Source organism: Oncorhynchus clarkii, chromosome 15 (assembly GCF_045791955.1).
Source record: "Oncorhynchus clarkii lewisi isolate Uvic-CL-2024 chromosome 15, UVic_Ocla_1.0, whole genome shotgun sequence".
NCBI classification, from domain to species: Eukaryota; Metazoa; Chordata; class Actinopteri; order Salmoniformes; family Salmonidae; genus Oncorhynchus; species Oncorhynchus clarkii.
This window is the reverse complement of record NC_092161.1, coordinates 16,434,101-16,447,030: the sequence shown is the minus strand read 5'-3', so window position 1 is coordinate 16,447,030 and position 12,930 is coordinate 16,434,101. Positions and strand designations below refer to the sequence as shown.

The window sequence follows — 12,930 nt, the reverse complement described above, 5'->3', positions numbered from 1 at the left end:
CTGGGCTGTGAATGTCTGATGTTGTACAGCTTACTGGGCTGTGAATGTCTGATGTTGTACAGCTTACTGGGCTGTGAATGTCTGATGTTGTACAGCTTACTGGGCTGTGAATGTCTGATGTTGTACAGCTTACTGGGCTGTGAATGTCTGATGTTGTACAGCTTACTGGGCTGTGATTGTCTGATGTTGTACAGCTTACTGGGCTGTGAATGTCTGATGTTGTACAGCTTATTGGGCTGTGAATGTCTGATGTTGTACAGCTGACTGGGCTGTGAATGTGTGGTTGTTTCCATGTCTGTTATTTTGAGGAACAACGTAATTTGGCTGTGATCAGACAGAGGTGTTAGTGGCTTTATGGTGAATGAGCTGAGAGAGGAAGGGTCAATGTCTGTAATCATATTGTCTACTGTACTGTGGCCAAGAGGTGAGCAGTAGGTGAATCTCCCCAAAGAGTCCCCCCGTAGCCTACCATTGACAAAGTACAGACCCAGGCTTCTACAGAACTGCAACAGATCCCTTCCGTTGTTGTTGACGGTGCTGTCACTGTTTCTATGGGGGAGATGAAAACAGTTAGAGACACTATGGCCTGTAATAAAGCTGTCCCCTCATGTGGTCTGTCACTGTTGTTTCTATGGGGGGAGATGAAGACAGTTAGAGACACTATGGCCTGTAATAAAGCTGTCCCCCTCATGTGCTCGTTAGATCAGGTAGTTTTCCTGTGTTCGCATTTGTGTCTCTAACTGTTCGCAAATGGCACGCCTCAAGGGTGGGGAAGATCTCCTCTGAGTAATATGGGGATTCTGAGGGGGGGAGATCTCCTCTGAGTAATATGGGGATTCTGAGGGGGGGGGGGGGGGGGGGGGGGAGATCTCCTCTGAGTAATATGGGAATTCTGAGGGAGGGGGGAAGATCTCCTCTGAGTAATATGGGGATTCTGAGGGGGGGGGGGGGGGGGAGAGATCTCTTCTGAGTAATATGGGGATTCTGAGGGGGGGGAAGATCTCCTCTGAGTAATATGGGGATTCTGAGGGGGGGGGGGGAGAGATCTCCTCTGAGTAATATGGGGATTCTGAGGGGGGGGGGGGATCTCCTCTGAGTAATATGGGGATTCTGAGGGGGGGGGGGGATCTCCTCTGAGTAATATGGGGATTCTGAGGGGGGTTATATATTGCGCAAAGAACACATATTTTTCTGTCAGTACAAGTTCTTTTTTACAGTTTGAGCCAAATGTGATATTTAGGGGATCAATTAGATTTTGTAGTTGGGATTTGTAGAAAATGATCAATCCTCCGGAGTCTCTGCCTCTATTGACAGAGCTGTGTTTCTGTGACGGCACAATGACCTCTCTGTAGCCTGTGGGACAGTTAGTGACAATGTCTGCCTTACTCCATGTCTCCTGCAGAATGATGACATCAACGTCTTTAACATTGGATTTAAACTCCTGTGCAAAACTCTTCAGCCCTGAATGTTTTCATGTTGCAAAAAGAAAGAATAACACATTCAGAAATACAGTAACTTCTAACTACTGAGTTGTTCAGAGTAATAAACAGGATAACAGAAATACAGTAACTACTAACTACTGAGTTGTTCAGAGTAATAAACAGAAATACAGTAACTACTAACTACTGAGTTGTTCAGAGTAATAAACAGAATAACAGAAATACAGTAACTACTAACTACTGAGTTGTTCAGAGTAATAAACAGGATAACAGAAATACAGTAACTACTGAGTTGTTTAGAGTAATAAACAGAATAACAGAAATACAGTAACTACTAACTACTGAGTTGTTCAGAGTAATAAACAGGATAACAGAAATACAGTAACTACTGACTACTGAGTTGTTCAGAGTAATAAACAGGACAACAGAAATACAGTAACTACTGAGTTGTTCAGAGTAATAAACAGAAATACAGTAACTACTAACTACTGAGTTGTTCAGAGTAATTAACAGAAATACAGTAACTACTAACCACTGAGTTGTTCAGAGTAATAAACAGAATAACAGAAATACAGTAACTACTAACTACTGAGTTGTTCAGAGTAATAAACAGGACAACAGAAATACAGTAACTACTGACTACTGAGTTGTTCAGAGTAATAAACAGGACAACAGAAATACAGTAACTACTGAGTTGTTCAGAGTAATAAACAGAATAACAGAAATACAGTAACTACTGAGTTGTTCAGAGTAATAAACAGAATAACAGAAATACAGTAACTACTGAGTTGTTCAGAGTAATAAACAGAATAACAGAAATACAGTAACTACTAACTACTGAGTTGTTCAGAGTAATAAACAGAATAACAGAAATACAGTAACTACTAACTACTGAGTTGTTCAGAGTAATAAACAGAATAACAGAAATACAGTAACTACTAACTACTGAGTTGTTCAGAGTAATAAACAGGACAACAGAAATACAGTAACTACTGACTACTGAGTTGTTCAGAGTAATAAACAGGATAACAGAAATACAGTAACTACTGAGTTGTTCAGAGTAATAAACAGAATAACAGAAATACAGTAACTACTAACTACTGAGTTGTTCAGAGTAATAAACAGGATAACAGAAATACAGTAACTACTGAGTTGTTCAGAGTAATAAACAGAATAACAGAAATACAGTAACTACTGAGTTGTTCAGAGTAATAAACAGAATAACAGAAATACAGTAACTACTGAGTTGTTCAGAGTAATAAACAGAATAACAGAAATACAGTAACTACTAACTACTGAGTTGTTCAGAGTAATAAACAGAATAACAGAAATACAGTAACTACTAACTACTGAGTTGTTCAGAGTAATAAACAGGATAACAGAAATACAGGAACTACTGAGTTGTTCAGAGTAATAAACAGAATAACAGAAATACAGTAACTACTAACTACTGAGTTGTTCAGAGTAATAAACAGGATAACAGAAATACAGTAACTACTAACTACTGAGTTGTTCAGAGTAATAAACAGGATAACAGAAATACAGTAACTACTGAGTTGTTCAGAGTAATAAACAGAATAACAGAAATACAGTAACTACTGAGTTGTTCAGAGTAATAAACAGAATAACAGAAATACAGTAACTACTGAGTTGTTCAGAGTAATAAACAGAATAACAGAAATACAGTAACTACTAACTACTGAGTTGTTCAGAGTAATAAACAGAATAACAGAAATACAGTAACTACTAACTACTGAGTTGTTCAGAGTAATAAACAGAATAACAGAAATACAGTAACTACTAACTACTGAGTTGTTCAGAGTAATAAACAGGACAACAGAAATACAGTAACTACTGAGTTGTTCATAGTAATAAACAGGATAACAGAAATACAGGAACTACTGAGTTGTTCAGAGTAATAAACAGAATAACAGAAATACAGTAACTACTAACTACTGAGTTGTTCAGAGTAATAAACAGAATAACAGAAATACAGTAACTACTAACTACTGAGTTGTTCAGAGTAATAAACAGGATAACAGAAATACAGTAACTATTCATTGAACAAGTAAACTTTTAGTACAGTAGCTGTGTGTGTTCAGTGCCGATGTATTGGAGGAGCTGTTTAATCTCACTCAAACCTACAGAGTTATCCTGTCCTCTGGGGTCTCTGCGTAGCTGCGCTGGTCCTGCTGTTGGGCCCTGTGGAGGGGAGGGGAGCCAGGTCTGGGCAGGGGGGGCAAGTGCCACTTGCTTTAGAGACTTGGCAAACATGGTATACGTCTGCTTCCTCAGGTGGGAGTGGTCATGCAGGTGCTTTGGGGTGATTGTTGGGGTGGTGAGCAACGTACACGTTCGTGAGTAGGCCACACCCTCTGGTGATGTCAGCATTGACCTCCTGAATGGTATACGGGATGAAAGTCTTTGCGGGGCAGCAGAGTGGAGATGGTGATGTTGGGGAACCACTCAGAGGCCCTCTCTGCTACTCTGTTGACCAGGCTGCCTACTCTCTCCTGCTCCTCTCGCAGGTTGTTGGTGCCGGTGTGAATAATAATGTGGCCTGGTATGCCAAAGTCAGGCTGGACAGGATGTGGAGTGCATCCATATTTTGGACACCTTGTGGTGGGGGAAAATAGGGGGAGTTTATCCTCTTGGATGAATTTCCCATTTGAGTCACTGAGGATGACCCCCTCAGTGAGTTTTACCAGAATAGTGGGTTTACGGCTTGGTCTGGGGCTGGGTACAGTGAGGGGTGTGTCTGGGGCTGGGGTACACAGGGTCTGGGTACTGTGAGGGGTGTGTCAGGGGTTCCATAGAGCTGTGTCCCCATGTGAGTGTCCCCATGTGAGCCTCCCTGTTGACTGGGGGTGTGGATAAGGGGTGGTCGGTATGGGGGGGTGGTTGGTATGGGGGGGTGGTCGGTATGGGGGGGTGGTCGGTATGGGGGGGTGGTCGGTATGGGGGGGTGGTCGGTATGGGGGGGTGGTCGGTATGGGGGGGTGGTCGGTATGGGGGGGTGGTCGGTATGGGGGGGTGGTCGGTATGGGGGGGTGGTTGGTATGGGGGGGTGGTTGGTATGGGGGGGTGGTCGGTATGGGGGGGTGGTCGGTATGGGGGGAGTGGTCGGTATGGGGGGTTCGGTATGGGGGGGTGGTCGGTATGGGGGGGTGGTCGGTATGGGGGGGTGGTCGGTATGGGGGGGTGGTCGGTATGGGGGGTGGTCGGTATGGGGGGGTCGGTATGGGGGGGTGGTCGGTATGGGGGGTTCGGTATGGGGGGGTGGTCGGTATGGGGGGGTGGTCGGTATGGGGGGGTGGTCGGTATGGGGGGTGGTCGGTATGGGGGGGTGGTCGGTATGGGGGGTGGTCGGTATGGGGGGTTCGGTATGGGGGGGTGGTCGGTATGGGGGGGTGGTCGGTATGGGGGGGTGGTCGGTATGGGGGGGTGGTCGGTATGGGGGGTGGTCGGTATGGGGGGAGTGGTCGGTATGGGGGGTGGTTGGTATGGGGGGTTCGGTATGGGGGGTGGTCGGTATGGGGGGTGGTCGGTATGGGGGGTGGTTGGTATGGGGGGGTGGTCGGTATGGGGGGTGGTTGGTATGGGGGGTTCGGTATGGGGGGTGGTCGGTATGGGGGGTGGTCGGTATGGGGGGTGGTTGGTATGGGGGGTTCGGTATGGGGGGTGGTCGGTATGGGGGGTGGTCGGTATGGGGGGTGGTCGGTATGGGGGGTAAGGAGTATCTCAGTCACTGCTGCTGCGTTGAATTTAGTTTGTTTACTCACTCTGTCAATCTTTTCCTCCTGTGTTGATCTTCAGTTGTACAATTTGATTACCTATATATATGTTTTGCTAATTTAATCTTGTTAATCTCACTCTTAGCAACCAGAAGTCAGGAGCTGTTCGTCTGCATGACTGCCTCTCTCTCTCTCTCTCTCTCTCTGAACACACACCTAACATAGGATTGCATCATTTTGAACCTCCACCTGCTCGTCACTGTTCTCTTTCCAGTGCGGTTCCTCTGGGTCCTGACCAGGTGCTGCTGCGAGGTGCCCAGCTCAGGAACACACAATGGGTTGTGGGTATTATAGTCTACACTGGACATGACTCCAAACTGATGCAGGTGAGACATTTCAAGCCTTGGAACAAGCAAATCTAAACTCTAATACTCTAATGAAGGCTGTAGAGTTTGCGGTTCTTCCTCCATAGCGGTCGACTGAGTTCCTGAACTCTGTGCCATTTAGGGTGTTCTGTAGTTCCACATGAAGGATGTAATAATGTGATGAATGTTCCTTCCAGAACTCAACCAAGGCCCCTCTGAAGCGTTCTAACGTGGAGCGGGTGACCAACGTCCAGATCCTGGTGCTGTTCTGCATCCTCCTGGTGATGGCGCTAGTGAGCTCTATAGGAGCCTCCATCTGGAACAAACAACACACTGAGGAGGCCTGCTGGTACCTGTCACGCGCCGGTGAGATTACACACGCACCCCTGGACACACGCACCCCTGGACACACGCACCCCTGGACACACGCACCCCTGGACACACGCACCCCTGGACACACGCACCCCTGGACACACGCACCCCTGGACACACACATGCTGTAGTCATTTATTCTTCTTCCATACAACCGTGTGTGTGTGTGTGTGTCTACAGGTGACATCTCCACTAACTTTTGGTATAACCTGCTGACGTTCATCATCCTCTACAACAACCTCATCCCCATCAGCCTGCTGGTCACTCTGGAGGTCGTCAAGTTCACACAGGCACTCTTCATCAACTGGGTATGCACGGACGCAGGCTCGGGTGTGTTTAGAGAGCGTTTGGCTGTCTTTAGATGTCTTTCATCCAACTTCTCTGTGTTTGGTGTCAGGATGTGGAGATGTACTACGCGGAGACAGACACACCCGCCATGGCTCGAACGTCCAATCTCAACGAAGAACTGGGTCAGGTGAGGATGGACTCTACCAATCTTTATCATGTTCACATCCGAGCTCAACCAATCAGAGTTGATTCCTGTTGTGAACTGATATCCTTCCTTTTCCCCCTCTCCCAGGTGAAGTATCTGTTTTCTGATAAGACAGGAACTCTCACCTGTAACGTCATGCACTTTAAGAAGTGTACCATCGCTGGGATCACATACGGCCACTTCCCTGACCTGGATGTTGATCGTTCCATAGAGGACTTCAGGTCAGTGACCTCCTCTTATTCTTCACCTTTGGCTGTGCTTTATTTTTGTTTTATGTAGTTAGTGTCAATTAGTAGTGTTTAATTCTGTCCGTCTCCTCCCTCAGCCCCCTGCCGTCCAGCAGTCTTAACTCCACAGAGTTTGATGACCCCACTCTCATCCAGAACATTGAGAAGAACCATGTAGGTGTTCCCCTTCTGTCATGGTAATTATTATACTGAAAGAGATTGACACTGGGCTGTGTATGACCACTTTTTCTCTTTGTTTCTCGCTCTCTCTCTCATTCCCTCTCTCCAGCCGACCTCTGCTCAAATCTGTGAGTTCCTGACGATGATGGCGGTGTGTCACACCGTGGTCCCAGAGAGAGAGGAGGACCAGCTTATTTACCAGGCCTCCTCGCCAGGTAGACAGACTATCACGACACAGCTTATACATCTAGGAGCCAATCATAACTTGGCTACTAGACCGTAGAACCAATCACATCCAAGCTACTACACCTTAGAGCCAGTGACATCCAAGCTACAACACATTAGAGCCAATCGAATCAACTCAACATGTATGTGCACTGCATGTGTGTTTTCCTTTCCTCAGATGAAGGAGCTCTGGTGAAAGGAGCCAAAGGTCTGGGCTTTGTTTTCACAGCAAGGACTCCTGGCTCCGTTATCATGGAAGCTGTAAGTGTGGGTTTGAGACACGGGATGGAGTGCGTCATTTGAGGAAGGGTAAATATTCATCCTCTTCTCTGTTGAATTCTTTCTATTTGTTTGTGTCTTTCAGAGGGGGAAGGAGAAGAGCTTTGAGCTGCTGAATGTGCTGGAGTTTTCAAGGTAAATTAAACCCCCCCCCCCCACACACACACACACACACAATCAAGACACACACACATTCACAGACACTTAACAGTCATTCCCTTTTCTACAGTAACCGTAAGCGCATGTCTGTAGTGGTCCGAACCCCCGATGGGAAACTGCGTCTGTACTGCAAGGGAGCAGTGAGTATAACCCCAGTCATTGAATGCACCACAGTTTATTCCCATAGTGGCATTGCTCATATTGAAGATGAACTGGCGCGTGTTGATGATGTCATGGTGTGTGTTTCAGGATAATGTGATCTTTGAGCGTCTCACTGATTCGTCTCAGTACAAAGAGTTGACCATGGCACATCTGGAACAGTTCGCCACCGAGGGTACGGCCTTTCTCTTTGTTAATGTGCTGGTCATATTTGTTCCTGCTATCTTTTGTCTGCGTTCTCTTACCTTTTTACCATCTTTTTCTCTGCAAGATTCATTTTTCCCTTTCACTCCCCTTTTCTACCTTATTACCACTGTATTACATGTTGACCTTGTCCCCCCCCAGGTCTGCGGACTCTGTGTTTTACCTATGTTGATCTGGAGGAGGGGGTATACCAGGAGTGGCTGAAGGAGTACACCCGGATTAGCACTATCATCAAAGACCGGGCCCAGAAACTAGAGGACTGCTATGAACTATTGGAGAAGGTAAGAGTTAAGGTTGGGCTTAGCGGTTAGTGATTAGCATTGCATGTGTAGTTAGATATTGCGAATATATACACTGCTCAAAAAAATAAAGGGAACACTAAAATAACACATCCTCGATCTGAATGAATGAAATATTCTTATTAAATACTTTTTTCTTTACATAGTTGAATGTGCTGACAACAAAATCACACAAAAATGATCAATGGAAATTAAATTTATCAACCCATGGAGGTCTGGATTTGGAGACACACTCAACATTTAAAGTGGAAAACCACACTACAGGCGGATCCAACTTTGATGTAATGTCCTTTAAACAAATCAAAATGAGGCTCAGTAGTGTGTGTGGCCTCCACGTGCCTGTATGACCTCCCTACAATGCCTGGGCATGCTCCTGATGAGGTGGCGGATGGTCTCCTGAGGGATCTCCTCCCAGACCTGGACTAAGGCATCCGCCAACTACTGGACAGTCTGTGGTGCAACATGGCGTTGGTGGATGGAGTGAGACATGACGTCCCAGATGTGCTCAATTGGATTCGGGTCTGGGGAACGGGCGGGCCAGTCCATAGCATCAATGCCATCCTCTTGCAGAAACTGCTGACACACTCCAGCCACATGAGGTCTAGCATTGTCTTGCATTAGGAGGAACCCAGGGCCAACCGCACCAGCATATGGTCTCACAAGGGGTCTGAGGATCTCATCTCGGTACCTAATGACAGTCAGGCTACCTCTGGCGAGCACATGGAGGGCTGTGCGGCCCCCCAAAGAAATGCCACCCCACACCATGACTGACCCACCGCCAAACCGGTCATGCTGGAGGATGTTGCAGGCAGCAGAACGTTCTCCACGGCGTCTCCAGACTCTGTCACGTCTGTCACAGGTGCTCGGTGTGAACCTGCTTTCATGTGTGAAGAGCACAGGGCGCCAGTGGCGAATTTGCCAATCTTGGTGTTCTCTGGCAAATGCCAAACATCCTGCACGGTGTTGGGCTGTAAGCACAACCCCCACCTGTGGACGTCAGGCCCTCATACCACCCTCATGGAGTCTGTTTCTGACCGTTTGAGCAGACACATGCACATTTGTGGCCTGCTGGAGGTCATTTTGCAGGGCTCTGGCAATGCTCCTCCTGCTCCTCCTTGCACAAAGGCGGAGGTAGCGGTCCTGCTGCTGGGTTGTTGCCCTCCTACGGCCTCCTCCATGTCTCCTGATGTACTGGCCTGTCTCCTGGTAGCGCCTCCATGCTCTGGACACTACGCTGCACACCTTCTTGCCACAGCTCGCATTGATGTTCCATCCTGGATGAGCTGCACTACCTGAGCCACTTGTGTGGGTTGTAGACTCCGTCTCATGCTACCACTAGAGTGAAAGCACCGCCAGCATTCAAAAGTGACCAAAACATCAGCCAGGAAGCATAGGAACTGAGAAGTGGTCTGTGGTCACCACCTGCAGAACCACTCCTTTATTGGGGGTGTCTTGCTAATTGCCTATAATTTCCACCTGTTGTCTATTCCATTTGCACAACAGCATGTGCAATTTATTGTCAATCAGTGTTGCTTCCTAAGTGGACAGTTTGATTTTACAGAAGTGTGATTGACTTGAAGTTACATTGTGTTGTTTAAGTGTTCCCTTTAATTTGTTGAGCAGTGTATATATATATTTCTCTGTACTGTCTAGCATGGTGATATAGTGACTACCCCTCACTCCATCCCCTTCAGTCAGTGTGTTGTTGGGTTGGTAAGATGGTGACTACCCCTCACTCTATCCCCTTCAGTCAGTGTGTTGTTGGGTTGGTAAGATGGTGACTACCCCTCACTCCATCCCCTTCAGTCAGTGTGTTGTTGGGTTGGTAAGATGGTGACTACCCCTCACTCTATCCCCTTCAGTCAGTGTGTTGTTGGGTTGGTAAGATGGTGACTACCCCTCACTCTATCCCCTTCAGTCAGTGTGTTGTTGGGTTGGTAAGATGGTGACTACCCCTCACTCTATCCCCTTCAGTCAGTGTGTTGTTGGGTTGGTAAGATGGTGACTACCCCTCACTCCATCCCCTTCAGTTAGTGTGTTGTTAGGTTGGTAAGATGGTGACTACCCCTCACTCCATCCCCTTCAGTCAGTGTGTTGTTGGGTTGGTAAGATGGTGACTACCCCTCACTCCATCCCCTTCAGTCAGTGTGTTGTTGGGTTGGTAAGATGGTGACTACCCCTCACTCTACCCCCTTCAGTCAGTGTGTTGTTGGGTTGGTAAGATGGTGACTACCCCTCACTCTATCCCCTTCAGTCAGTGTGTTGTTGGGTTGGTAAGATGGTGACTACCCCTCACTCTATCCCCTTCAGTCAGTGTGTTGTTGGGTTGGTAAGATGGTGACTACCGCTCACCCTATCCCCTTCAGTCAGTGTGTTGTTGGGTTGGTAAGATGGTGACTACCCCTCACTCCATCCCCTTCAGTCAGTGTGTTGTTGGGTTGGTAAGATGGTGACTACCCCTCACTCTATCCCCTTCAGTCAGTGTGTTGTTGGGTTGGTAAGATGGTGACTACCCCTCACTCTATCCCCTTCAGTCAGTGTGTTGTTGGGTTGGTAAGATGGTGACTACCCCTCACTCCATCCCCTTCAGTCAGTGTGTTGCTGGGCTGGTGAGTTTGTCCAGCAGAGGGCAGAGTGGTCCCACTGATCAACTGTTGAGAACTATGACCTCTCAGTACTGAAGAAGCCCTGTTTCCCCAGAGGAAACTCTCCCCCCCACCCCCCTCTCTCTGTGTGTGTGTCCGTGTGTGTGTGTGTGTGTGTGTGTGTGTGTGTGTGTGTGTGTGTGTGTGTGTGTGTGTGTGTGTGTGTGTGTGTGTGTGTGTGCTAACACCAGTCGGTCACTCCCCTAAGGTGTCAACAGTACAGACACCCTGTAACCCAGAGGACATCTCCAGTATACATCTGGACGTGATCATGTCTGTGGTTATTAATAGTCTGGACATGGCAGCTGTAGGCACAAAACTCATTCTGAGAGTGTATACATTAAGGCTGGCCATTAGGATGGCACATGACTCCACAGCTGCCTTTGTTTGGCTGTAATGAGAGGCAGCCCTCCAGTAAAGAGGGGTTTTGAGAGACGGCCCAGAGGAGAGGAGGGGGAAGGTAATGGGATAGAAGTGAGGAAAGGGTTTCGGTAGACTGGAAGACTACAGAGATAATTACCCTCACCAGTCTGCCAAGAGACCCTTAAAACTGGTGTGTGGGTGTGTATGGGTGACTACATGACCGTATTTGCGTGTTTTAATAGAGTTCAAAGTAAATGTTTGAGAAACATTAAGACTTTCCCCACGCTGCTGTTTGACCCACATGATACAGACCACTTCTTACCCTGTCTAATGCTTCTGCTGCCCAGCCTGTCTCTTCAACTTGGTTACCCTGTCTAATGCTTCTGCTGCCCAGCCTGTCTCTTCAACTTGGTTACCCTGTCTAATGCTTCTGCTGCCCAGCCTGTCTCTTCAACTTGGTTACCCTGTCTAATGCTTCTGCTGCCCAGCCTGTCTCTTCAACTTGGTTACCCTGTCTAATGCTTCTGCTGCCCAGCCTGTCTCTTCAACTTGGTTACCCTGTCTAATGCTTCTGCTGCCCAGCCTGTCTCTTCAACTTGGTTACCCTGTCTAATGCTTCTGCTGCCCAGCCTGGCTCTTCAACTTGGTTACCCTGTCTAATGCTTCTGCTGCCCAGCCTGTCTCTTCAACTTGGTTACCCTGTCTAATGCTTCTGCTGCCCAGCCTGTCTCTTCAACTTGGTTACCCTGTCTAATGCTTCTGCTGCCCAGCCTGTCTCTTCAATTTGGTTACCCTGTCTAATGCTTCTGCTGCCCAGCCTGTCTCTTCAACTTGGTTACCCTGTCTAATGCTTCTGCTGCCCAGCCTGTCTCTTCAACTTGGTTACCCTGTCTAATGCTTCTGCTGCCCAGCCTGTCTCTTCAACCCCCCCCCCCCCCTCTCTCTCTGTAGGATCTGTTGTTGTTGGGGGCCACAGCTATAGAGGACCGTCTCCAAGCAGGGGTCCCTGAGACCATTGCTACTCTGATGAAGGCCGACATCAAGATCTGGGTCCTCACTGGAGACAAACAGGAGACCGCCATCAACATAGGTGAGCGAGATAGAGGGGGGCATGGAGAGAGAGAGAGAGAGGGGGGGGGGGCATGGAGAGAGAGAGAGAGAGAGGGGGGGGGGCATGGGGAGAGAGAGAGAGAGAGAGAGGGGGGGCATGGGGAGAGAGAGAGAGAGAGAGGGGGCATGGAGAGAGAGAGAGGGGCATGGAGAGAGAGAGAGAGAGAGAGGGGCATAGAGAGAGAGAGAGAGAGAGAGAGAGAGGGGCATGGAGAGAGAGAGAGAGACGTGTGTCTATTTCTGTGCTGTATCTGGTATTGTATTCTCTGTCTCAGGCTACTCCTGTCGTCTGGTGACCCACGGCATGTCCCTCCTCATCGTCAACGAGGACTCACTGGATGTGAGTACATCTTCCTCACCTCTTCCACCCAGCCATTTCCTCATCTTCCACTCCCTCCCCCCTCTCCTCTTTGGGTCTGTGTGGGCTCTAGAGTGTTACCGTGGGAATCGGGGTGTGGCAGAGTAGAGATTGGTGTGTGTGTCTCTTTGTCTGCTCACAGGTAGAGGTAATTAAGGTGTCTGGTGTCTTCCTGGAGAAAGAGATGAAAGACACATACTGCTGTATCGCTTTCTCTCCTCTCATCCCGGTCTCTCTCTCTCTCTCTCGCGCGCACACACACACACACACACACACAAACAGACACACAAACACTTTGGCATAGGAGACACTCTATAGA

At 48.0% G+C, this 12,930-nt stretch overlaps 1 protein-coding gene across 3 annotated transcripts in view; it reads left to right on the top strand.

The window, feature by feature from the left end:
* Nucleotides 1-12,930, top strand: part of LOC139366966 (phospholipid-transporting ATPase IB-like) — a 99,061-nt gene that overhangs the window by 25,549 nt on the left and 60,582 nt on the right. For all 3 annotated transcript variants that reach the window (XM_071104776.1, XM_071104775.1, XM_071104777.1), the window contains exons 10-23: nt 5,448-5,559; nt 5,736-5,904; nt 6,091-6,218; nt 6,308-6,385; nt 6,491-6,624; nt 6,729-6,804; nt 6,920-7,025; nt 7,214-7,296; nt 7,400-7,449; nt 7,544-7,613; nt 7,723-7,807; nt 7,978-8,117; nt 12,095-12,233; nt 12,529-12,593. In XM_071104776.1, coding sequence (XP_070960877.1) covers nt 5,448-5,559; nt 5,736-5,904; nt 6,091-6,218; nt 6,308-6,385; nt 6,491-6,624; nt 6,729-6,804; nt 6,920-7,025; nt 7,214-7,296; nt 7,400-7,449; nt 7,544-7,613; nt 7,723-7,807; nt 7,978-8,117; nt 12,095-12,233; nt 12,529-12,593 — 1,435 coding nt within the window. The remainder of the gene's footprint in view (nt 1-5,447; nt 5,560-5,735; nt 5,905-6,090; nt 6,219-6,307; nt 6,386-6,490; nt 6,625-6,728; nt 6,805-6,919; nt 7,026-7,213; nt 7,297-7,399; nt 7,450-7,543; nt 7,614-7,722; nt 7,808-7,977; nt 8,118-12,094; nt 12,234-12,528; nt 12,594-12,930) is intronic.